The sequence below is a fragment of the Neopelma chrysocephalum genome, unplaced genomic scaffold (genome assembly GCF_003984885.1).
Source record: "Neopelma chrysocephalum unplaced genomic scaffold, ASM398488v2 Primary Assembly neopelma1_62, whole genome shotgun sequence".
Classification (NCBI taxonomy): domain Eukaryota; kingdom Metazoa; phylum Chordata; class Aves; order Passeriformes; family Pipridae; genus Neopelma; species Neopelma chrysocephalum.
This window is the reverse complement of record NW_020897719.1, coordinates 37665-64708: the sequence shown is the minus strand read 5'-3', so window position 1 is coordinate 64708 and position 27044 is coordinate 37665. Positions and strand designations below refer to the sequence as shown.

The following is a 27044-nucleotide window of genomic DNA, read 5'->3' as shown; positions in this document are numbered from 1 at the left end:
GACCCAGGCGTCAGCTGAGGAAGGAGCCCTGTTTGAGGGTGACTGTGCTGCGTGGCAGTGTTACCCTGGTCCCTGCACTGTGACCTCCAGGGTTCACCCCTGGTCATCACAACATCAGTGGGACGTTTTGCCCTCAGTTAACCTGAATAAGACTATGCATGGGAGTGTTCAAATCTATACATCTCTCCTACTATACTCTGAATCCCATGTGTCATGGATAAAATAAAGCAGCATTCAAATGCTGCAGGAGATAGTCCACACCTTGCTCACTTGGAGGAGAACTGGAGGCAAATGTGTCACCTGTGCCATCCCTACAAAGCTACCGAGTGTCAGACATCATCCCTAAGGCTCTTTGCCCTCTTTGCTAAAGCCAACACAAGCATCTCCAGTGCCTGTGGTGGGTCAGATTCTCCACTGTATCCAAGGCACCTGCTTTTTCAAAGCACTGGGAACGGTCATATCTCATCTGACTAAAGAAAGGACCCCTATATCAAATGAATCACATCGGGCAGGAGAAAGATATTTGTATGTGGCAGAAACACTCCAAAAATTAAGTGCTGCATTTCTGTGAAAGGAAATACATATCACTTTGGGGTTGTGCTTATGTGCAGGAATATTTTTCAGTGTTGCTTGCAGTACCCTGAGTAAAAGTCAGGGATAGTCAGGTATGTTCATAAATTCTGTCAAGATAGCGCTGATGAGAGATCGGTGCCTTTCTCTCCCCGGTCATTTGTAATTCAGACCCGATCTCCTGGAAATGTTGCTCAGAATGTTTCCTGGCTGTGCAGCCACTAGCCCTGGTGAGGAGGTGCTGGGTAGCTCCGTCCCAGATGCTGCACTCTTAAGGGCAGGGATCCCACTCCACTGGAGGCAGAGGTTGGACAGGGGAAGGACTTGAGTGCAGGATGTTCTTAAACTGGTCAGGAGACTATTCTGTGTTGGAGTGGCAAAAATATAGGACAAAACAATCAACCAAAGAGGCAATGGACCAATTTACTCTCATGTACCCAAGTGCTAGGACATATTTTGCTGCAGAGTGTCCTCTCTGTCAGGATGGGGTATGGAGGGGAAGGAAGCAGCAGAGCCTGGGAGAAATTACAGGACACTTCAAGCGCTGTTTTCTCTGACATTTCAACACTTAAAAGATCAAGAAGGAAAGAAAAAGGTCACTGTAATTCAGGTGAGAAGTAATGCTTGAGTTCCCATCGAGCTTCCTATCCCCCACAAGTAGTTTTTGTCTGCTACCTTGTTGCTGAAGGCAGGAGTGGCAGCCCATGGTGCAACTGGCCACCGAGGTTGTGCAAGGAATCTGGATCAAGCAGGAGGTGAGACACCAGACATGGACAGGCAATGAAAAGCACCACCAGATTTTCTGCCCAAACACAGATCTGGTATAATTCTGCCTCCCGGATGACTGTTTGTAATACTGTCCTATTTAATCCAAAGCAGAGAGTTCTTTGGAAATTTTATTTCCCTTCATGTATCACTACATGCACTACTCAGACTATAAAATATAAAGCAATTTATTTTAAGCTCAGCTTGTACCTTAGGTTAACTGAATATTAAAAATTCATGGTTCAGTTCATAGCAGTTTCTCATAATTTGTGTGGGTTTTCCATGGGGTTTACATTTTAAGGGGAGTTGAATGTGCATTTCATGGAGGGAGCATTGGCATTTGGCCTGTGGCCCTCAAGCAAGAGCCCAGTCACCAGCAAGTAAACCTGCACAGAAACATAGGACTTATTCTATTGGTTTGTGCTACAAAATACGCTGTTCAAAATTTTTAAAGGAAAAACCCTCTAAAAGGCCTAAACAAACTATCCACCAGTCCCTGAGTCTGGCTCTCTCTCCCCTCCCATGATATGGGGCAGCACCAGTCCTAGTTCCATTTCCATCTGAGGAACCATTTCTGATGGCTTGAGGTGGATAGGGAAGGGGTTACTCCAGCTCCAGGGGTTTCTTCGGGGTCCTGGACGCATGGAGGGGTTAGGTGCTCACCCCTCCCCCCACCCACGAGGTCCCATGGCAGCCGGAGAGAGACAGCACACACACGGCACTTGGAGAGGAGGGGAGAGAGAGAGTTTATTGTAGGTAGGGGTTTATAAAGCTCTTGGGAGGGTCAAAGGGAACCATGTAAGGTAAGGGGTGTTACAAAACACCAATCAGGCAGGGAACAGCCAAATAAGGAAGGGGTTAACAAGGTCCAATGAGAAGACTTCTTGATATCTTCTCAGGACATTCCTGAGACAGAGATAAGAACTGGCCATGGGGGATTTTGGGAAGAAGAAAGCACGAGCCAGCACAGGGACCACAGAAAGCCATTTTGAAATACACTCAAACCACAGCTTCCCATACAAGGCAGATTCACTGCTACACCTGAGTAGCTTCTGTTTAAGCCTGGCTATTTTACAAGTGACATGTTCTCTTCCAGACAAACACCGAGCCAGTGAGTTCCTCAGTCTTTTAAGAGACTCCAGAGCTAAAGTCAACTGCATCTCTCATTCTATATATTTGATATTAACTCTGCATTGCATCTTTATGAAGTATTGTATACCAAAGTTATAAATTTCAGAAGGCTGGACTGAAAAGATATCATACAGCAAATAAGTTTAAGCAGTCAAAAAGTCAACCACAAACAGAGAAAACATTAATTCTTCCACAGCTGTACATCTCATTAATACAAGGCATAAAACAAAGCAAAGCAGCACAGAGAGAGAAAACAGAGCTGGCTGTAATAAGATTTCCCCTTTCACAGCAAATTCTGCAAGCTTAAATATGTTTTCCATAATAAAGGTGGACAAAAGAGTCTCTGTAACTTGTTCCTAAATGAACATTTTATTGAAATGCTTTGCTGCATTTTTCATCCTTATAGGATAAATGCATTTCATTGTAACATCTTATATAAACCAACTCTGTTTTAACGTAAGTAAATATTTTTTGTTTGTTTGTTTTGCTCTTTCTAGAATGAAATATTGCTGAGAAGTATGTCTTCAGGAAATATCCTGGGTTTTACAACATGATATTTTGTGATGGAAGAAGGACTTACAGGAAAATTACAGGTCGGTTTTGGCCAACAGCTTTGGGATGTCTCGGCTCCCTCATGCAGAGAAAGCCCCAGGGGTACACAGAGAAACCTAAACTCCAAGTCAGGGCACTGGGGAGCAAATATTGCTATTAAAATAGTAATACTTAAGAATGCAAAGGAAAAGCTGTCAGACTAAGAACTTCTATTTGAGAAAGACAGATGAAAAATTTAGCAGCCTTGTGTTTTATTTAGGGAGTTCAGCTCAGCAATCTGAGGACACCAAAACCCAACTGCTTTCCCTCCCTTCAGCAGCACATGCTGCCCATGGCTCAGCAGGACCCCAAGGAGAAGTTCATGTATATTTATAAGTCATATAAATTGAGATTTTCCTAATATTTGGATTAGCAGCAAGTCTTTCCTCAAAATCAAGAGTCTCAGATCTTAGCTACCTAAAGCTCCTTTCTATCTTCTTTCCTTCAGTTGTGAGCACTACAGTTCAGTTCAGGGAGGATATTGAGGTGATGGAGCAGGTTCAGAGAAGAGCAATGAGGCTGGTGAAGGGACTCGAGCACAAGCCCTATGAGGAGAGGCTGAGGAAGCAGAGGTTGTTTAGCCTGGAGAAGAGGAGGCTCAGGGGAGACCTCATCACTCTCTACAACTACCTGAAAGAAAGTTGTAGCCAGTCAGTCTCTTCTCCCAGGCAACCAGCAGTAGGACAAGAGGGCACGATCTTAAGCTCTGCCAAGGGAGGTTTAGGTTAGATATTAGGAAGAAATTTTTTAGAGAGAGAGTAATCAGACATTGGAATAGGCTGCCCAGGAAAGTGGTGGATTCTCCATCCCTGGAGGTTTTTAAGATGAGACTGGATGTGGCACTTAGTGCCATGGTCTAGTAACCCTGGCAGTGTTGAATCAAGGGCCGGACTTTTCCAACCCGGTTGATTCTATGATTCTATTGATGAAAACTTGTGGCCTTTTAAACACCAGCTGTTAATCATTTATGGTTTGCAAATATCCTGCAGCCACTGACTTTTCAGAACCATTATTTTTTGACAGTACTTTCTTTTAAATGTATCTGTTAACATCAAGTGTCCCTTGGTGAGTTCTTAGTGTGTTTTACAGAGAAAGAATCCCCATATTTTTTTCAGCAGCCAATTGATTAAACTGCTACAACATAATTTTTCACTTCTCCCATTTATTGTGCAACCAATTACTTTTGTATCCCTGCAAGGACAAGATCAGTATCTCTTGGTTTCTCTTTCAAGTCCCCACTACACATGCACATGAACACACACACACAAATAGGCTACACATCCCTATCCCAAATCTGGAAAGCACTTGTTTCCTACTCCCAAGGCTTTGGGAAAATTCCCTAACATCTTTCCTCAGCCAAGACCCATCAAACAGGATAACATTCCTCAGGTGTTTTATGAATATACATATATTTACATATTTAGGAAGGCTGAAGGGGACAATGTCAAATGTTGAAATCATATTTGATGCAGCTCATGTGTTTTCCACCATCAAAACTAGTCCATAAGCAGCCCAGTTACTTTCACGTGGATGCCAACTTCTCCTCTCTCCTGGACTTCGCATTTTAACAAGCAGTGTTCTACAGTCCATTCATGGCAGAGCATCAAAAGCCTGTCATCTGTTGCTTGACTGTTCACAGAAGAAAAAAGATTGGGCCACACTGGGCCAATTTCTTTTGGTAGTTCTTTTTAGCATGTTGCAACATCTCATTAACACTCCTTGTCATGTAAAGAAGCAGCAATAAACATATCAGATGAGTCTCACTGCTGTTTAAAGCTGTCTCCACACATCTACTAACTGTAATTGTTGAACATCTTGGAAAAATCGATAGGACAAACATTCCCTCATCAGAGCTTCCTATTAAAATATTTGCAGCAATTTCATAAACTCTCCTCCTAGCAAGAGAACAAGTTTCTGAACCAATGCTGTCCCTGTAAATAAACACTTTTCCCAGAGATGAGAGGTTTTACTGTATCTAGTAGAGTTAGTTTAACATCATTGAAAAGTTCCCTTAGAGCTCATAAAACACAAATTTACTTATTAGCATACTTGCATATCCTCTAATCTTGTGAGCAGCCTCTGCTGTAAGAAGTCACTAATGTAACTTCAAAGAGTATCCTTCATCTCATCAACCTTCAAAGTTTTTCAGCAGCTGAACATAGTTAAATCCACCTCTCTCAAGATACAGGGACAGAAACCATGTCTTTCATTTGGGAGAGATTGGTGTGGGAGAAATCAACAAGTCTGGGCATAATCTTCTAATCTGTACCAGTGTAAGCCAAAGTTTACTCATGATTTCAAAAGTCAGTTTTCTTTTATCATCAGAAAGACTGATAAGGTAGAAAAAAAACCCACCACAGGTATGAGTTTTCTTGAGGTCACTCTCCAAAAGTCACACACAATAATATACCTGTAGAACAATAGCACAGTTTACAAAACTTTATTTATTTGCTGGCATCACCCAGCTGCATTCACATCACAGTTTATGCCTGAATAAATATCCAGATAAAGATCCTATGAAGTCTTTCATACTTCATTTATTTGCAATTGCCCCATGACCGCAGACTTGTATTAATCCAAACAAAAGTAGACTGAGCAGATCCCAGCAGAGAGCAGGGACAACCTGCTCTGAGATTTTGAATGGCTTCCAGGGCTGATGTAACACCCGAAGAATAAGATGGGCACTGCACAGGCCTCCCACTTTGCAATCATGTTTTTGTGTCAATGGGACAACCCAAAGACACTCTGGATTTAAGTCCAGCACTTGAAAGATTCAAGCAAGCAAAAGCTCAGAATATTTTGCATGAAAAGCAACAAATGGTAGGACAATGAGATAATACAACAGAGGTGTTACACCTGCCAGATCTTTAATAAGATGGAAACAATATTTTCCCAATATTTCACACAGCTTCTTGTAAAAGTAATGGCTCTGAGAAGCCTGTTAAGAAGCCAATCGAAGAAGGCTGCACCAGGTTCGACTACAGGTCCACTTAACTCTGTACCTAATCTCTAAGACAGACCCATGTTTGGAAAACCAGAACCAGCACACAGTGGTAGCTCAGCAACCTGCAGCTGAGAGTTTACTCACCCCGAGGCCTCACTTTTTCTTTTTTTTTTCTTTTTTTTAAATTAGTACATGGAAACCACACAGTTCAGTGAATTTCTGAAAACTTAGTTTCTTAGATTAATGAGTTTAACATCATTTATTGGGGTAATTATAAAGCTCCAAAGAAGGGGGAAAGTAAAAGAAAAAAAAACCCTAGCTTTGGTAGATGTCAACAGTGATGCTGTAAGAGTTGGGATTAGCTTAGAGGAACGAGCACTCCAGAGCATGTTGTGAACAGGAGCTCCTCACATTAGTCATATGTTGAAGCATGCAGCAATCAGAGCTTTTTAAAACAAAAAGGACTTAAAACATATCACTGCGATTACTTTCCTAAATCCAAAGTGATGCAGCCTCGAACATAACCCAGATTCCTACCCAGCACTATACAGATCCAAATCTCAAGATGTTTCTGAGCCGATACTGTTCCTATGCTCCCTGGCAATTAATACAGTTCTGCTGGTGCACCACAAATTTACCTGTTAAAAAGCACAGGACAAAATGAAATTGAGGACACTGATGAAATATCAGTGCTATTAAGTTGTACAACTCAAATTCAGATTTTCCTTTTCCCGGACTTCCTGGTGACTGCAAATGAGCGTTTATGAAAGCAGCACGTAAGCCCCCTTGTGAAACACCGCTACTGCCATTTATCAGGCTTCATTTTGAGGTGTGTGGTTTAGCACAGAAACTTACATGTAGTGAAGGGTTCAGGGATTTTCAAAAGCAGCTGATGAGCAGAACTACTCTTTTAAAATAGCCATCAGCTTAAGTCAAGCTGAATACATTTCTATCCTTACAAAACCAAATTGCTGGATGTGCTCTGCAGTCTAGGTTACTTTCTTGCACAATTGAAGAAACAGTTGGTTTCTATAGGCATAAAATAGGCATTACACCTGCTCTTCTAATGAAAGAACCACTCAAAGCAATATCATTTACATACAGTGCACTAGTCCAATTGATCACCTATATTAAAAAAGTCCTGACAAGGAGGAACTGATGTATACCTCATAAGTAAGGGAAAAAGATAGTGTACTGCTCTTAAAGCCCAAGAAGGAAGAGAAAGCAAAGGCAATTTAAATAAAACTGCAAAAAAAAGATGCATTTCCAAGGCAGCACATACACCATGTTGAACTATACAAAGTTCAATAAGGGGAAGTGCCAGATTCTGCACCTGGGATGGGGCAACCCTGGATGTATGTACAGACTGGGGAATGAGATGCTGGAAAGCAGTGCCATGGAAAGGGACCTGGGGTGGGGGTCTTGGTTGATGGCAAGTTGAATGTGAGTCAGAAGTGCCCTGACAGCCAGGAGGGCCAACCGTGTCCTGGGGGGCATCAGGCAAAGCATCGCCAGGTAGTCGAGGGAGGGGATTGTCCTGCTCTGCTCTGCACTGCAGCAGCCTCACCTTAAATATTGTGTGCAGTTTTGGGCACCACAATACAAGAAAGAAATTAAGCTGTTAGAGACTGTCCAAAGGAGGGCAATGAAGATGGGGAACGGCCTTGAGGAGGAGCCATATGAGGAGCTGCTGAGGTCACTTGGTCTGTTCAGCCTGGAGGAGACTGAGGGGAGATCTCATTGCAGTCTACAACTTCCTCATGAGAAGAAGAGGAGGGGCAGACACTGATATCTTCTCTGTGGTGCCAGTGACAGAACCTGAAAGAATGGCCTGAAGTCGTGTTAGGGGAGGTTTAGATTGGATATTAGAAAGAGGTTCTTCACCCAAGGGGTGGTTGGGTGCTAGAACAGGCTCCCCAGGCAAGTGGTCACAGCACGAAGCCTGACAGAGTTCAAGAAGTGTTTGGATGATATTCTCAGGCACATGGTGGGACTCTTGGGGGTGGTCCTGTGCAGGGTTAAGAGTTAGACTCGGTGATTCTTGTGGGTCCCTTCCAACTCAGCATATTCTCTGATTCTGTGGTTATTCTGTCCCAAATGGGTGTATTTGAAGCAAATTTACTTCAGACCAGCTTAAAATTATATTTGTTCAAATGGGCACCAATGTCCTATTGAGTCGTATCATGGGCAGACAGAGAGGTGAAGAAGATTAAGTGTCCAGAAACAGCCTTAGTAGCAGAAGTATGTTTTATTAACACACCTTGTATAATAATAGTGCACATAATTAGGTTAAGCTTAGCAATTTATGGTTTAACAGAGTGTTCTTAACTTTATAAATGTGAAAGAAGAATTTAGCACCAGGACATGGAAAATCAGGTAATGGTACTGGGAGGACACGTTCACTGACTGCAGCAGGTGCAAGTGTTTCTACCAAGGAAAAAGATATGAGGCAAATGGTCAAGTTCAGAGCCCCCAAAATGGCATCCATCACCTCCTGCAGGAACGTGATGAAAAATTCTGCTCCATCACCATGACAACTCATGCCACACCATTGCTATAGTAACTGGCTGAACATCATTAGTTTTTAACCATACACACAGTGGCCAACATGCAAAGGAGGAGGAGCCACTGGAACACTCAGCTCTGCCCTGCAGCCACTCCCACCCCAACCTATCTTTGCAGTTTAATCCAACCTCCTTCCATGTTCTCTCAGCCCCACACTGTCAGCCAAGCTCCCCACTACTGCCAGTTCTCCAAACCCAAGTCTGTCTCAACATCAGAAAACTAATTTAATGCATTTTACTGTTGGTTTTGGGGTTTTTTTCCCCTGAGTGATTTATCAGGCTAAGATTAAATGCAAGTAGAAAATTTCATCTTCCCAATGAGTCATTGAAAATCTGTTCCATTAATCCAGCTCGCCATGGGGTGGCTTTACATGTTGTATTTGCATCCTACGCATGCAGTCACAGTATCAGTTGAAGGACCGTCCTGTCCCCTGAAGAGCCATGATTTCAACATCGTCATGGTGCAAGAATGCGTTTACTGTGCACCACCAAAACCCACGTGATTATCATTTTAATACTCTAGCTCAGGCTAGGACACTGCCTCCCTGGCAGCGTAGTCATTGTGTGCAGTGATGTAAAACAGCAACAGGGAAACACACACTAATGCTTTTCAGATCACAGCAAAGCTCAAAAGTTTGCAGCTAGATAATGTCTTTCATCCAGCTACCTTCCAACATGGAAGAAGGAAAAATAAATACAATTATTACTGAGTTTTTACCCACTCTGGGGGCAGAAGGTGAAGCACAAGCTTGGCTGCCATCACAAAAGGATGCAACAGGTTTCGAGCAGTTTGTGGTGGTCTGGGGGCACTGTCCTGACATGACTCCCCGGCACAGCAAGCCCATGCCTGCACCAAATGCTGCAGGTACACGCTGTGTGTATAAATCATGCTGAAAGTGCCTCCTCTTGGAGAACAGATGGGAGAAGACAAGATCCCTATTGGCTGCTCCTTCTTTTACCCTTGTGTCCCCTCCACTTTCCCTTCATTTCTCACACCCCTCCTCTTCCTCCTGCAGGTTCTCCTTGGGGTTGATGCAGGCTGTAGCATTGGCAAAACTCCCCGTCTCCATGCCAAAGGGAAGCGATGGAGTGGCACAGGCACCTGCCCACAGACCTCGCGCCCAAGCACACCCAGCAGCATCTTGTGGGGCTTGTGAAAGGTGGAAGATGTTTCTGCCCATGGCAGGGGGTTGGAACTAGATTATCTTTAAGGTCCCTTCCAACACAAACCGTTCTATGGTTCTATGATAACCCAAAGCAGCACAACATTGGCCCCAGGGTCTGAGCCACCCATTCCTTGCACTGCCCCATCCCTGCACCTCAGCCTCTAATGCTCAGGGTTGGTGTGGTATAACCTCACTTTGGCTAGTACAGTATAACCATATATCAGACATATATGGTGATACCATATATATACATATATGGTTATACCATATTCCATACATATATATATATATATATACACAAACACACACTGTTATACCATATGTATATATATATATATAGTTATATACCACAGTAGCTCTGCCCACATTAGACTATCAAAATCCTATTACTTTGCATTAGGCTTAAATCCTAGCTTGATGCTCCCTACGTGGCCTTTAACAGGTCATACTGCACTGCCTTGGTAAACAAATAATTATGTAGTTCTCCCACTGTTTAGTAAGAAAAAGGCAAGGAAGGAAAAAAAACACTCCCTCTTTTCTAAAATGAAATTCAATTTTAAATGAAGGGCAGTTTTCAAAAATCACAAAAAAAATCACAAAAGCTCTTTTATAGCTTTTTCTTTGTAATTCAATAGAAAAGTTTCTCATAAAGAAGATGAAACAACACCATTTTAGTGTTCATATATACATTAAGGTATGAAACGAGATACCCGCTATTGCTGTTTACAGCTGAAACAGAACTATATAAATCACTCTATGGGGAAGAAAGCCAAAAAGATTCAAACAAATCTGACTAGAGCAGTAAAATCTATCCCATACTTATACATGCGTAGGAGAGTATAAATAATTTTATTCTGGAATGAGATTATAAATTACTTTTTTCTTTCTGTACTAACACCACCCTCTAGTGGTAGTTGTTTGGCTTTACTGAGGCAAAAATGTGATTTAGCATATTGATCATATGCATTACGAAATGGTACAAAAATTGCAAATAGGAATTTGTTTACCTGTGCTGAATTAAGTGCCCACACTCTGCAGTCTGTGAATCTCGCAGCTTTTGAAAAAGCTGTATCTGGCTCTTTTCAGGCATACCTTATTTTTATAAATGCTTAAGAAAATGCTAACATGAAAAGCATAAAACAATAAAGTCCTTTTAATGCACAGGTGCAGAATAACCTTCCAGACAGACAAGTCCCTCAGTGCTTGATGAGCAAATTACACTCTGAAGCATGAGCCTTACACTTTTAATATATTATTATCTTATCAGCCCCCTGAAGATACTTTGGTTGACAGCTTTAAAGGTAGATATGGCAAGAGCTTGTGATTATTCTGTCTCTGAACTTGCACCTCCTTCTTGGACATACTACAAACTCAACAGTAAGGTGGTGGCGGGATTTTTTTCACCATTCTCTTATAATTTCAGTCAGAAACAACTAGAATGAACCATTCCTAATGTAGCAGCCATTGTTTTAACAAATCATTCCCAAGTACAGATGAGCCTGAGGCATCCACAGCATATTTAGATATTGAGAACCTTACGTCTAAGGGGTATTTCAGTCTACAGGGACAGCAAGAAAAATTAGATAGTGCCACAAATCCCACTAGGCTGGACCAAGATTTATACCCATCTATTTTTACACCTGAGAGTGAGTAATGCACAACTTTGGAAATTTGCCTCCCACCTTTCCCACTGTGAGGTACAGTCAGCAGGTCAGCCAGCTTGAGGCAACTGCTGTGTTGGGAAAACTCAGCGTACAAAATTTTGGAGTCCTCCAAGCAAAGCGAGTCTGAGTGCAGAGTATAACTTCACTGTGGAGATAGTTCATCAGCTACATCCCACTGTATTGAATTTGCAGGTGAAATTGTAGATAAATTTCTTGGGAGGGTGGGGTGAAGACTTGATTCATTGCAGTAAGTCCTTGCTTCTGGAACGATAAATGAGGATCAGGTTTTTTCCAAAAAGCTATTATCCAATGACAGTTCAAAGTAATTTGCTCTTTCTCTCTCTGGACAGGGATGCATGAAGAAAAGGGAAAGATAGCTTTTACTCACTTTACACATCTTGCCTTCAGCAGAGCTCCAGGCACTTTACTCAGAGGCAAGCTCTACACCTAGAATGGGAATTAATCCACCAACTTTTTTAAACAGTTTGGACATCATCAGATTAAACACAGAAGGCTAAACCTGTTAGTGCTCCCAACCCCCCACCCCATTCCCTCTGATAAGAGCTGGCATCTCTCGGAGTGGGGACACGAGCCAGCTGTACTGCTGGAGGCAAAAGCAACCTCAGGTCTCCCACTACAAGTCTAATGTTGATCCCTCACATTAAATGCATGGTACCATAACCCAAGTTTTCATTCTTTAGGCCTTGTACATTCCTGGAGTTTTACCTCTAGGTGATATGGAGGTCTCAGGCAGTCACAGGCAGTCCTTGGTGAAGCATCACTACCAGTCCCTGAAGAATCAGAGCCAAGTGCACTGGGAGAATGTGCAACTCCAGGCTGCAGTCACTACCCTTGATCCTCTTGAAAGCAGGGTGGTCCTTTTGCTATTGTTCACTATTCACACAGTGATGACTGCACCCACCCACAAAGCAGATGAGTTTCTCCTCTTCAGACAATTTAACTTCTCATCTCCCATTTGCCAAGAGAATGATCCAGGGAGAGGAAGTTTGCTCCTCACCTGAGAAAGTAGGGGAAATACCTGGAGGCTCTGCTGAACATCTGCACAACCACACAGAAGAGTGAGAGGTTGACTTGGAATCTTCTAGTGAAAGACAACATTGAACTTGGATGAAGTAAATGCTTAAGAGACCATCAGGCCATTCTGTACTACAAGGCCCTCTGCTTGTGTTTCTAGAGAGGACTAACTCCAAGACAAATCAAAGGCTGGGAATTAGACACCTCCAGCCTCCCTTAGCATCTCTCACTGGCCCTCATTTTGCCGAAGATCATGTCATCCTTTCCCCAGGAAATTTACAATTTTTGGTTCCATATTGTGCATCCCAATACAGGATCATGGTGATGCTGGCTCTTTTTGGCTCTGATCTGAACAATTCAACTTTTACATACTAAAAAACCTCTCAGTACCTTTGTAGCAAATGAAGCATACATCACAGAGCCAAAAGTTTAGTGCCACTACATATTCTATCTTATCAGCAGTGACCTGCACAAATAAAGCACAATATTGCATTGCTCTGAAGCTTCAGATGTTCACTTATAGCATGGTAGCAGCATATCCCATCTAACAATGGGATACCACAAAGGCTGCCTTAATCACCTGCCCAAAAACAGCCGCTTTGCCAAGATTGTTGGTACCTAAAGATTAAACACCACCATCCTGGAAACAGTATAGTTATTTCAAAGAAGTCACATAAAACAAGCAGCTGCAACTGCAGGCGGGGTCTAGCATAGCTTTTCCAGGACATAAAATTTATATGGATTTCTGTGAAATTAGGCCACAATACAGAGGGGCCAACAAAAATCTTCTGCTCACAGTCCATCTACAATGCAGTCCTTCAGCATCTGTTTTCTCCCTGCCTGTCTGTCCCAGAGCTGTCACCCGCTCCAGCCCATCATGTAGTGACTTGTCTCCTCCCTTATTTTGCTATTCTCATGCTGCTATGTGTGGCCAGGGCACAGCCAGGTCCCAGCTGCAAGGTGGAGAACTTTGTTATCCGACCACAAACCCAGCAGCTGCAACGCAACGTTGAAAGTTAGGAGAGAACTGAACTCAGGCCTGCAAACTCTCCCAGAAAAGCCCCATAACAATTGCAAACTAAGTCAGGCAATATATTGAATACATTCACGCACAAGAGAGGGAAAGCGGCAGTTCCTGGAGGAAAATGATTGAATACCTAAAGCAATTTCATGGCAAAAATCTGATACCTTTATCCTCCAAACGAGACTTAATCTTTAAATCAGTCCTTTGCTAACAGGAAATCAAAGTCCAATTCCATCTTACATTTGACTTCTATATTGTTTCTGCCTGCTCTGCAAAGCATTATGCTATTGCTGTCCTTTGTCAGCATTCTCATTTCCAGAGCCTCTCCTGCTCTTCCCATAACGGCTCCTGCCTTTGCACAATCGCAGCCCGAAGGCCATCCCTGCTGAGCCACACAACAGCTGTCCCCAGCGGGCAGGACACTGACCTACTCCTCTTGAGGCTCAGGCAGAGCCCCAGCAAATAAGCAGTGCTTGGCCTCAGCTGCATCCACCTCAGCAGGGCTGGCTTACATCTCTCAGTCTGAAAACAGGACTTAGGGAGAAAACAGGGCAGAAACACCAAATTTTCTAGCCAACTAAGCTTAGTGCCAGCACTTCTGGAAGCAACCACAAAGCTGACCACAAGCCCAGGACAAGCCAAGCTGTGCTTACTGCAAGAGGAGGGGTTGTAGGCACCGGGCCAAAAAACAGGACTTGAGGAATGAAGTATAGCACACTGATTTTCTTAAGCAAAGCTTGGTTATGAGAAGATTAGGACCCAGTGCAGTAAAAGGCAGCAGCAGACTGACCTACACAAGGAATCCTCAGATAAATGATATCAAAGAACTACCAGTAGAATGATCACAAATGTTTCAAAAGGTTCGTATATGAAGAGCAGGTCAGAGCAATAACTAACTGTGTGAGTGCCATAAAATTGCTTCCAGTTATAGTGCAGACTTTCTTTTTAAAGTCAATTAGATAAACAATAAGTGTTAGTATTCAAATAGGTACCAGGAACTTACATTACCTTTAGATCATTAAAACCTGAATATTATGCATATGTTGCGGTCCTTTGCAGCACAATACAAAATATATTAATAGTTTCCACTCCCTGCACTCTCCATGCAAAGGCAGGAGAAAAGGAAAGATATTTTATTCAAGGAAAAAACCTGAACACCACATGTTGAAGAAAACAGCTTACAAGACATAAATATAAAACACCTAGGAGTTCTTAGAATACATTTGCTGTCAAAAATCACACTGCAGGCAAAAGGATATTAAATTAAATATTCTGCCAAAATCCTCATGGACTGAAGTAAGTGATGAGGTACATGCAAGATAAGCTTCACGCTGCTATTATAAGCAATCTGAGTGGCACTTGGAATATCAAATCTCAGTACCTGTTTTAAATATGTTTAAATATGTCTGGAAGTGATGGCTTTCAGTACACCATCATAAATATCTTTATATCTTGCATTTAAAGTAGTAATTTATGCAAGACTTTTAAAGCACATTAGCACATTTAATCTTGCTTAGCTACACTGGTGCAGAGGAAAAGCTGACAGGCAGGATATCACCCAGCTCAGCAAAAGTGTATTTGTTTTCCAGTTCTTACAGTAATGAATGTATTTTTTTTCAGTTACTGAGTTTCTGGTTCCTTTACTTACTCCACAGACATTTTCTCCCCCTCGCTTAATTATGCAGGTTTTCATTACTGGTCTAGCCAATTTTACATCATTGATATAGAATCATAGAATGGTTTGGATTGGAAGGGACCTTCAAGATCATCTAGTTCCAACCCCTTTACCATGGGCAGGGACACCTTGAACTAGACCAGGTTGCTAAAACCTCCATCCAACCTGGCCTTGAACACCAGTTCAAGTATGGCGTCCGTAACTTCTCTGGACAACCTGTTCCAGTGCCTCACCACCCTCACAGCAAAGAATTTCTTCCATATATCTAACCTAAATTTCCCCTCTTTCAGTTTGAACCCAACTCAGACTCCCAATTACCTCATTTGTAATTTAAAACAAACTCCTCAAAGCAACAAATACGAACTGTACCAGAATTTTTCATGGGTTTAACAAATCTATATTCATTCATCACACACACTCACACCACGCACACAGTTTTTGGTATAGCACACCTCAACTCTGCAAAACTATTTGATACTGATTCTAGTGTCACCTCTCTTCAGCTTCACCTGTTCTCATCCAAGCTACTTCCTACAGTCTCAATTTTCTGCTTCCCATCTTGTATTAATTTAAGGCTGAGATCTTAACAAGGAGAGTATCAGGGACAGGACTCTGAAACCCAGACAGCTCCACAAAAGTTTCTCCAGCACCCAATTCTCTGCACCGCCTGCACGTCTCTCCCATTCCCTCCCTTCCCACACCATGAGGGTAATGGTTCTGGCTCCCTTTGGTTCTTCATCAACCAAAATATTCAGAACTTCTTTCCCATGAGTCAGAAGGCCCCTCTGGCTGTTTCTCCAAGATTCTGTGAAGAAAACTGCAGCAAACCACTTCAGAACTGATAAGAGGCAAAGCAGGTCTCACCTCCTCCTGCACAGAAACATCACCTAACATCCCTTCCCTGTTCTGAGACACCACTTGCCAAACACAGTGGCAGGAGCATGGGAAGTGAACTATCAGGTCTGCTGAACAGTCACCTCCTTTTCCTCTCCCCATAAAAACCACTGGGAACAGCCTCTAGCCATTTCAACAACTGGTAAAAGTTGCTCCAAAGGGCAGCAGATCTCTCTTTCACTTCTTCCAACTCATACCCTGCAACTCAGAAATGAACAAGAAGGTGTCTGTACCACGTCTCTTTCCTGTTTTCTTTCCCCTTTTCCACAGATAGTTAGTATGACAGGGAAATATTGTGCAGGCAGACAGACTTTGTACAACACTTTATTACACTGCTGAAGACTGGGAATCAGTTCTGGCAACAGACTCTTGTTACTCAGGCTGAGGAAGTCAAAATTACAATGTTATTACAAGGTCACTGTCCCACGGAGGGAAGCACTCAAACTCTCTCAATACTATCATTTGCAACTTTGTCCTGTTAAGAGCAATTCAAGCTGCAAAGTGTAACGCTGTTACAAACAGGTACTCTCCAGTTTATATTTGCAACTCCGGTTATTTTCCAATGACAAAGAGCAGACTGAGCTTTTGAGAGTGATGCTGAAGTCAGACTGAGACTTCAGGTGAAAGGCAATAGCGCAGATATTCACAACAGTTATAGCAAAGCACGGAAGGCTCCATTTAGCACAAAGTGGCAAGTAAGAGCTTGCATTTTGAGAACAGAATGTGCTTATATGATTGTTAAAAAATCAGCACTTGCAGCCAGGCAAGACAAGTTACCAGAACTTTAAGTGGGAGAGAAAGGGAATCATTAAAAGACATGTTTGCAATGGTACCTTTCATATTTCAGTCTTAACAGAAACCAACATTTTGACCTAAACTCCCTTTTAAATTAAACCTGATGTTACACCTTACCAAGTGTCAACTAATGACTTAATTTTACTACACTTATATATGTACATAAGTGCTCCTGAATCCCCACAAAAGCATGTGCACAACTGCATAGCTAACAGTTAGAACCCTGCAATGTAAGGCTACAGGTACAGCCAAATTGACCCTTTTATTGTATTTGGAAATACTGATTTCCAAATTAAAGCACTTTCAGGGTAACTAGAAAATATACTTTTTCCAAACCTGCAGTCTAGAAGTGGTGAAAGAGACATTTTAGAATGAGGTAAACACACTGCATAGGCTATATATTTAAATCCAAATCCCCAGTGTTTTGGCTTAATTATTAAATTATTTAAAACTGAACAGATTGAAAAACTATGCATTTATAAAAATCTGAAAAGAAATCCAGGCTGAGATAAACAGCAAACTAGAAAATAAATCATTTACAAAGGGCATTTCCTACTGCTTTTCTTTGCTTCTCTTTTAACTTAGCCAGACAAAAGCACAATTTGAAAACAGCTTTACTGCTTTTTCCATGGAGCTGTTCCTTCTGGAACACCTGTGCAATTTCAGCTTGTCTCCTTCAGTTACTCTGAGCCAAGACTATTCCTGTACCCACACTGTCACAGCGCTCCAGTGAACACAGGCCTTCCAGCCCATGCTGCAGTTTTTCTTGCCCCAGTCCAAGTTCTAGAGCAATGACCAAGTTTTCTGACATAGGGCATCTAGAACTGAGACTGGTGCTTAACAGAGAGCATCAGAGACCTCAATTATCATTTTAAACCCTTTGAAAACTAAATTATAATCAACAATAGTGCTTTTCCTGATTCTCATATTTTTATTTAAAATGTATCCTTGAAGGTTCACTTTTTCTAATATTCCCTTGCATCAGCATTTAGTTCCCAGAAATCATTCCTGTCAGGCAATGCAGTTTTCTGAAAAGATACATCCTTACCACATTTTCAATAAACTCTGTAGAAGACAGTCAGTGATCAGACTAAGATAAAGTGCATATATTCCTTTCTGATACAGGCAACAAAATTGTGGACTGAAAAAATAAATCATACTGAATATTGAAAACCACACCAAAAAATCCCACCGTGGCTATTTAGTACCCCACAATTAAATTGCCCCAATGAGTACTGCCCAAAAATACTTTTCAAGTGTCTGCTAGCTTAAAAGAAAGGAACTTATAACATTAAAAAAAAAAGTTCCTTTTCAATTAGACTCTGAGAATCATGAATTTATGTAACTCTTGAAAGCTACAGCTCCCTCAAGGCTGACATTCTGCCTTGACAATTTGTAACAGTCTGTATTTCACCCTTTGGATCCAGGCTTCAAGCTTGCAAAAGCTTTGGAGTTCTTAAGGGAATGTGAAATTTCATTGAGAAAAGAAATAAAATGATAGTCCCTTTCTGACTTCTTGGACTCAAAAATAACTACAATGGTAAAGTGAGGTTCAGGGCGAGTCAGAAAGTACGTGCTTTGGACTTTGTCATCATAGAAGTGAACAACCTTCTCCAAGCTGTTGAGGTCAGAGGTTCTATCAGTCATAATCATGATCACATTGGGCCAGTGCATAACAGGTCTGTCACTGGGCAGAGACACCACCGCAGGGTACTGATCCACTCCTTTGGGGGCTTCCCTGTATGAATGGGGATGGTGATAACCATGTCCCTGGAAACTCTCTGATCCACGATTGTCAAAAATTAAGGAAACATTGACAGCATCATACTTCCGGATGAAGCTGGAAATTTTCCCAAAGTAATCAGGATTTGTTTTAGCAGTCAAAGTTTTCATTTCAGATGCTGTTGTCTGTCGACTAAGGGCCTCATGAAAGTAAAAGCTAAACTTGGCAAGGAGAATGTTTTTGAGCTTCATCAGCCAGAGGAAGAGGTGTGGAGGTTGTACAGCCTTCTGAGACTGCCCTCCAAACAGGTGCTTCTTGGTCTCTCGCTGTTTCTCAAAAATTTGACCCCAAGTCTGTAGTTTTGTGTGAGCACTGTGCAAGTTGACCAGGGACGGAAGGAACTTCCACTCTGAGATCTGAGTCTGAGCCTTTAAGAGATGAGCAAGCACATCTACTTCCAGCTGGAAACTGCTTTCAAGAGGACTGAGGATTGGATGATGAAATCTAGAAAACATAATTTTAGTCAAGACATGAGAACTGCTGTACACAACAATGAAATAATCAGATAGCATTTGCCAGTTAACAGACAGAAGATAGAACATGAAAGCAGAGCAAAGTATAAACTAAACAAAAATATTGTTAATTTTTTAAAGTTCTTTTTACATTATTAGGGTAAATATTTTCATGAACAAACAGCACTTCACATTTGACAAAAAACAGCCATCAGACATTTCTCTATCAAAGCAAGGGAGTTATATTTCATCAGTTCAAGAACAATCACTGTTTATCTTGATCCATTAACTACTATAACACCATGTCTCTTTAAATCCAGGTGGTCTTGTTCCAACATTAAATCCCTTCTTGCAAGAAAATGTCTTGATAGTTCTGGAATAGCAGTAAGACGTTAAGTTAAATCAAGGGAATTATGTTATAAATCTGTTGTTTGTACAGGAAAGCTATGAGGAAGCCAAGTTGAGCTTTTCTTTTCTTTTTTTTTTTTTGTTAAAGTCACAATAAAATTGCGACAGAAAATTAGTCAATGGAACCATAATTAACTGTATTTACCAACTAACCAAGTCTCAAACTTCAAACCTTGGTGTACTAAAAGCAATGAGTGGAAAAAACATTTGGCAGGATTCTATCATATCACAATGAAGACAGTGAAACAACCAATTTAGCTTACTAAAACCTCAGGTCAAAAATCAGCTCTCAATTTAAAAGATGTTAAAAAAAACCAAACAAAACCAACACCTCAACACACATCTTATTCATAAGAGCGATCCTGCTATTAGAACAAATCTTGATTAAATGGAATTTTAAAAATTCATTCTACAGCTTTCTCTTCTCATTTTATTTTTTCTAAACATCAGGAGGAAAAGAAAACAGATACAGCCTACCTCTCTTCCCATGATAGTCACATTACTTGTGAATTTATAAAATTATCGATAATAACATACTTAATTGAAATGGAAAAACTGTAATGTAAAATATGCAACTTCAGAAGAATGAGCCTTCAGCAAAGACAGAAGTGGCCTTTTTAGTAAATGGGTTCCCTCATTAGCATTTAGGACTCTTAAAGAGGTCTTCAACAAAGAAAAACCAATAGTTCAAAGATAAGACTTGATGAGGTTTCTGTTTAAGTAAAGACAGACTTATCCTCTCACTTCAGAAAAATATCTTGGGTCTTGTTATTGGTTTAAAACAAAGAAGTTCATATTGATTTTTTTCAACTTTTAACAGCTGATCTTCAGACAAAGCTAAAGCAATCCCATTACTCCCTTCAGCTTTCAGGACACAATACATACAACCCATTTTGGACATAGCTGGTTCAAAACCAAAACACTTCATTATGTTATGGAGCAGAAGATAGAACGAAAATTGCATGCTTTTCTTCCCCTCTCCCTTCATTATTTTTAATTTGACTTTCTATCGGGTTCTTGTCAAAACATTAATTCTTAGGCTTGTGAAAATTGTCTGACAATTCTGTCACTATTTTTAAGCAGTTCTTTTTTTGAAAGCCAAAATTTGAGTCTTGAAAGGATTTGTTATTAAGATGCAAGTCCAAATTTATTTGAAGAAAATGAAATATGAATATCATAAATCTGATGCACCACGTTGTGCAAACAGGTCAGGCTGGGTGACCAGCCATCTTCTGTACACAGCACACATCAGCAACCGCCAGATCAACCTGCTATAGCAGAGATAAGTGCTTACTGGCCACTCTGAGAAGTCCAGAGCATACTTGCATTTCTTTGGGAAATTGAACAAGAGTCAATTAAAAATAATATTTTGCTAACGGTCAACATTAAAGATCTCCAACGGTTTTGGTATTCACCAAACAAACCAGTTTTGTTGCTGTGTATTACGAGAGCGCAAAAAAGCATTATACAAGATTATTTGTTCCAGACAGTCCCTTTTACAGCACAGTGGTTTCAACACACTTGCAGTCAGACCAAGAAGATTATTCTTCAATCTAAAAAGCAGTTTAGAAATCTAAACTAACTAAGTACTGCTAAAGTCTCCTGGATTAACATTATGATGTACAGCTTCCCATTTCTGCTTTGCTTCATGGCTTTCTTAATGTTTCACTGCACAGCAGGATTTGCTAAACTGTTTTAATCCAAAAATACACACCTCAGCCACAGCTGAGAAGCTTGCAGAGTATTGTAATATGGTTGCAGAGTAAGCTAACAAGTTATGTACTAAATATATCTGCTGGTATATAATTGAGTTTTGTAACACAGAAGCATCTGAGCTCAGTATCATGCAAAACAGACATGTTTTTATGATATTTTAATAAGCCAGAGTGCTAAAAACTTTAAAAGACATTGGAAAATTTCCCCCCCCAATTATTCTTGGAAGTGGAGGGATGATAAAGTTTTGTTTTGCAGACTATGAAGAAGCCACACTTTTCTTTCTATTTCCATCCATATATCACACATTCACGCATGTATTTACAAAATGCTGACTGGATGAGGAACATTCAACACTTAAAAATTATTACATCAAAATAGGTTTTCTGGTTACTTATTCATTTTATACTAAGCTTTTAAAGGAACTTATTCCTGATGCTGTTTTAACTATTTCAGTTAAGATCCCACCCAAAACCAACAGTTAAAAATTTCACGAAAAGTTACTTCTCCAGCTGTATTCTAAAGAGAAATGGAGAGGAAAATGTCTAGTATTGGCTCTGTATAAGTCAGCAATAAGTAATAACAAAAAAATAGTAACAAAATAGTTTTAAACTACTTAATAACTAATGATTTTTCAAATACAGACAATATGACCTGTTAACAGTAAATTAATTCAACTGTTCCTTTATCAACAAGTATTTCTACACCATCTACACCATCTGAACAGCTATTTTTGCATGTAAAGGAAAGAAACAAAGGCCAGAACTTATCTAGAAAATACACGCCCTGTCTGGCCTTAGCATAGCTGGCTGAAATAATGGCAGACATCCTCAACAAGTGAGGAATATACTGACAGAGGAAAGAGACTGGGTAAGGATGAGTTTATTTGACCAGTACACATCAACATAACAGCTCCCAGAAACTGATCTGACATATGAAGAAACTGAAAGAAAGGATAAAAGGAAGATATCATTATGCCCACTTTTTTTCAGAAATATTCACTATGTGTCTGGGGAGGACCACACTGCAGCTACTGAATCAGCTCTAACAGCGTCTTATATTGCCTCCATCTTAGAATTGCTCATTAACTCAATGCAAAAACATCAGTATTTTTCCCAGGGAGACACTATTTTCTTTTAAGATGTTATTATACATATAATTATATAATGTATGTTATGTAAACACATTATATAATATATAACGAAGCCTTAGAAGTACAGAGGTGAAATTTATTTAAATAGAATAGTAAAACATTTTGTATGCAACAATCTCCAATCAATTCATCAAAGTATGAGTTTTGGTTTTCAGATTTTTAACAGTGCTGTTGATTCAGCACATGCTCAGAACAGATGGCGCTGGTTTGTGTACAACATAAATTAACTTTTCAAAAAAGCCCCCCCCAAACATGCTTCCCTTTCCTCCTTAATGTTTATCACACCAAGGAAAACATATGTAAGTTCAGCTTTTTATTGGGCTACCAGCCCTGACCCTCTGTAAGGGTTCACAAGCCAAGAACTGCAAAACATCACTAATAAGATCATATTAGAGTAGTTTTGATTTTCAGATTGCAAAATTATGTAGCAATTTGCTAAGGTTATTCCTAAAAAATAAGGAAGTCACCTGCAGTGTTTAAATTTGGAATATCAGAAAGTAGCACTAAATTATTTTGATTTTTCCTAGGTGAACCCTTTAAAAATCATAACTGAAAAAAAGTAAGACCTAAGAATATTCTCCCCAAACATCTTCTTAGACACTATTTCACCCATGAAGATTTGGTTTGATTTAAAATAAAGAGGTAGAATTTGAGTGTGTTGACAAGCATTCAAAAATTCTCTTGTTTTTTAACTGCCATCACTTTCAAGGCTCACATATGTCAGATGTGCAATACCCACCCCAGCATCATTTAGAAACATCCTGGGATTCTTTTAACAGGAACTATTAGATCTTAACTTCAACGCACAATAACGGGACCGAAGGCTCAGAGGTGCTTCTTCTCCTGGCTCCAAGACCTCTCAAGAGAAGCGGTTAACAGAGCACCATAAAACCCTCCCAGGTAGGCCAGATAGCTATGGTGCAGCTTTTAGAATTAAGCAGACATACATTCTGGCCTAAAAACTGTCATACAAGTATCTTGTTTTATTTATATGTCACTTTTACTGAAGTCCATATAGAATTAAGACTTGTTTGCTCTCCCCTCCCAAAGAAAAAGCGCAAGAGGCCTTGCACCTTATATACAACGAAAATCACTCATCCTCTCTGCTGAAAACAAATATGCTGTGTATTAAGGAATAGGGAGGAAGGCTCCTAGAACACCATGAGCAGAAACACTCTCCTTTTGTTATTTTTCTTCTTTGGAGGACTCATATTTTGGAACTTCATGCATCTGATGCTGCTGGCCAACACAAACTTATGCATTTGTGAAGGGGCTGTGCTGCTCAGCAGTCAAAGGACAGCAAAGTCTTTAGGCTTGCTTTGAACTTCAACATCAGTTGTTACAGATCACGTGTCTGAGTATGTACTGCCAGCAAACAAGCACTGACCTTGAGCTGTATTTCTTTAAGATGGATTCCAAAATGTTTACCAGTTCCTCAGAGTTAATGAACTTTTGGGTGCTGAGCGTGTACATTTTTTCATAGAAGTCAGCAATTTCCATCCGAGCCTGAACAAAAAAACAGAGCTGTTCAGACAGGTGAGAAAGCAGCTCTTCCAAGTGAGGAGCTGTTCCTCCTAGTGCATTGTGACCCGTCGCCACCACCTTCTTCAGCTCATTATGCAGAGATGTGTAGATGGTTCGGATGGAGTCCTTTCGGCTGAAGAATGACTGACCACCTGTTCAGATAAATATGGAGGTATTACCAAAATCCAGGGACAGCAAAGATAGACAGCAACACTGGAAAATTCTACATAACCATGCTTGTTCTCCTCTAGCTGTTCCTAAGTGTTGTTTGATCACAGTATTTCTTTTAACCAAAAACCAAAATTCAGCATGTTATTTTGTCACTGAATTACACAGAGCATATGCTCAGAAGCACTTTATGTAATTTCACACAAGCTACTCTTGTCCAATTTATATCTCAGCAGCCAGTGACTGCTGCAAAACTTCAGCTCCCTCAGTTATGGTGTGACTTTTCAGAAAACAAGGGTTCAGTTAAATTTGCTACTATGATACGTGACCTGCAAATACTGTCATCTGTGGGAGTCAGAAGAATCAAGTCATCATAATGTGACTGATCAAATTTTAATAGCCTCCATCAAATTAATTAATTCTAGATCTTTTGGGGAGAATTCCCCTAGCAACCCCTCTTCAATCACGAAGCACTCAAATTTGCAAAGCAACCTTAAAGCCAGAACCATGTGACATCTGTGTGTACCAATCAAATGTTCCTAGTCCCTACACAGTCTTAATAAAAACCAGAATTCAAAGGGAAAACAATCACACTTTATCTCAGTGAGACCACAGTGCAGGTTAATCCGTAACTAAAACCTGGGGTGAGGGGGATAAGGGGGAAGAAGTTGTCTGTGCTTCTTTCTACCCGCTCAACACTATGAGGAATTTAAAAAAGAAAAAAAGACAGAAGTAGAGAGTCAAAGTAAAGGATATTTAACTTTGACACTACCAAAAGACTGCACAAATGTACTAACCTTATTTCACACTTTGTATTTACAGAAGACCTTACGTGCCACTCTGGCACTCAACAGCTGCAGCAGAGCAAGGATCACAGGGATTGGGTTGGTGGAACTTTTAAAAATTCCAAATTTAGGTTCCATGTTGAAACTGCTTATAAATTTTGTAAGGGTGGATCCATTTTACATATATAATGTTCAAAAGTGACCTTAGCAATTTGAGGTAGAAAGACAGAGAACTGGATATCATTGTGAAACAGCTCCCTTCCTAAGCCATGAGCAGCCCTCATGCCATGGGCAGGATGAAGAATCATCTGTTGTAGTTGTTCATGAAGTATATAAACAAACAAAACTTTGTCCCTTCTGTTCTCAATTTTATCCTTTCTGCAAGCACCAAATTAACTTTTTAAAGTCAGTCTTATAGACAGTGCTGTCTGTAAAGACCTTCTTATAAAATAGTTCCAAGTCACCACTTAAACACCAAAGCAGAATTTTCTTGATGCTTTACTGTGTTACACATCAGACCCAAATCCCTTGATCCATTTTCCATGCTTGTCTGCAGTTCAAAGAGAAAACAAGCAGCCTTGCCCAGAGGGAAACATGACGACAGCTCATCCTGTGTCAGTTTGGGATTTTTCTATTCATGCACTGAGAAAGCAAGAAGTAGCCAAGATTGTGGCCAAACCTTCTTGAGATCCTGCAGAGTCTGCATGGGTAATAACTTTTAGGATGCTATCTCCAACCCCAAGTACTGGCACATACGCAGATCTAACATAAGCTTTAACCCTTTCGTCACCCCACTGAGCTCACCTTTGCCCAGATCTCAGCCAGAGAATCTCAGCACAGAAATTTCTCTGGCTAAATCTTGGGAAGGGGACGCAGGTAGCCTGCCGGCCAGCGAAGAGCTGCATCGATTGGCACAGGAGCCACCGTGCCACCTGCACTGCACCTGCATGCAGTCTTGTTTATTCTTTAGCCGCAGCACAAACAGCACAGCCGATTTCTCCCCGGGCCCAGGGACACTTGCTGACCCAGCACTTGTCTTTCAGATGCACAGGCACGCACCCGGCCGAGGCACAGACCTCAAGTCCCTCAGGTACCCAGCGCTGTGTACCCACGGGCTGACATGGCCTCACACCGCCCGCTTCCCCCCGCGGAGCCGCACCCGGGGCAGGCCCCCGGCTCGGGCGGGCCCGGAGCGGGGCGGGAGAGCCACGGCCCGAGACGGCGAGGCCAGTCCCTCCTCCCCCGGAAAGGTACCTAGCTTCTGTCCCAGGAAGGTCATGCTGTGATAGGCCTTCTCGGCCGCCGCCAGGTGCGCCAGCCCGGCCAGCAGCGCCAGCCAGCTGGACCCCGCGCTCTTGTTGGCCTCCCGCTCCTTCTCCACGTTGTCCTTGGCCTTGTCGTAGGAGAAGATGCCCAGGTGGGAGAAGAAGGTCTCCAGCACAGCCTGCTCCACCGGCACGGGCGCTCCCAGTGGGATCGACTCCCCCATCCCGCCCGGCGCCTCCGCAGCGGCTGCCACTTCCGGGGCCGGTGCCCGCGCGCGCGAGGGACCGCGCTCGCGCCCGCCCCTCGGCACGTGACAGGCAGGGCGGGCAGCGGACGGGTCGGGGTCACGTGACCGGCAGAGGCGCGCTGCACTCGTGGGCGGGGCAACGGAAAAACGGGGAGCGCCGAGCCCGGCGGTGTTCCAGCGGTGTCCGCGTTTGGAAAGACCCGGAGCGCCGAGCCCGGCGGTGTTCCAGCGGTGTTCCAGCGGTGTCCGCCTTCGGAAGACTCGGAAGCCCCAGAGGTCCGCCCGTACATACTGCGCGTTGATGTTTTCGGGCTGGACACACCGGCGCTGGTTCCTCCTTAGGTCTCCTCCACCCTGCCTGTTACATTTTGTGCTTTAACTCTGAAGCCCGTTTCCATGTTAAATCGTTCTTTCAGTTGAAACGTTCTAAAAACCAACGTCTTTCTGATGCCCTTATTCCCACTCTTTGAGTCCCACAGGACCCTCCAGCTACTTTGGGTTTATAGTTCCCCCCTCCCTCATGACTGGGAGGTAGTGGATTGCCCAAATTAATGCCATTTTTTTCAGTTCATGTTTTGGACAGATGAGCTCCCTGAACTGACTCCCTGTGGAGGGGATGAAAGGTGCAAAGCTGAGCCAGAGGGCTGTGAGGCTGTGGAAGGCAGGCTGCTGTGGCAGTAGTGACGGGTCCAAGGTCTGCAGAACAACCACGTGCCCTTACAAAGAC

The 27044-nt window shown here is 41.8% G+C and overlaps 1 protein-coding gene and 1 long non-coding RNA gene across 4 annotated transcripts; both read right to left on the bottom strand.

The window, feature by feature from the left end:
- Positions 1-10334: 10334 nt before the first annotated feature.
- Positions 10335-17345, bottom strand: LOC113966994. Its single transcript, XR_003534042.1, has 2 exons — positions 12122-17345; positions 10335-11656 (listed from the first exon to the last, which is right to left on the bottom strand). It is a non-coding gene; the product is annotated as an uncharacterized LOC113966994 (long non-coding RNA).
- Positions 17346-17729: 384 nt separating this feature from the next.
- CUNH12orf66 (chromosome unknown C12orf66 homolog) lies at positions 17730-26329 on the bottom strand. 3 transcript variants are annotated; one of them, XM_027682207.1, is made up of 4 exons: positions 26059-26329; positions 23930-24003; positions 23715-23851; positions 17730-19045 (listed from the first exon to the last, which is right to left on the bottom strand). In XM_027682207.1, the coding sequence occupies exons 1-4, from the start codon at positions 26291-26293 to the stop codon at positions 18229-18231; spliced, it is 1263 nt and encodes a 420-aa protein (XP_027538008.1). In that variant the 5' UTR covers positions 26294-26329; the 3' UTR covers positions 17730-18228. The 3 variants fall into 3 exon arrangements, with proteins under 3 accessions (XP_027538008.1, XP_027538009.1, XP_027538007.1); XM_027682208.1 differs by having other exon boundaries at positions 23715-23833; XM_027682206.1 differs by having other exon boundaries at positions 23715-24003.
- Between the last annotated feature and the right edge of the window lie 715 nt (positions 26330-27044).

Coding starts and splice junctions, on each gene's coding strand:
- CUNH12orf66 (XM_027682206.1), bottom strand. CDS start 26,293: ATGGGGGAGTCGATCCCACTGGGAGCGCCCGTGCCGGTGGAGCAGGCT. Junction 24,004..26,058: donor CTTCCTGGGACAGAAGCTAG/GTACCTTTCCGG, acceptor TTATCTGAACAG/GTGGTCAGTCATTCTTCAGC. Junction 19,046..23,714: donor TTAAAGAAATACAGCTCAAG/GTCAGTGCTTGT, acceptor TATGTTTTCTAG/ATTTCATCATCCAATCCTCA.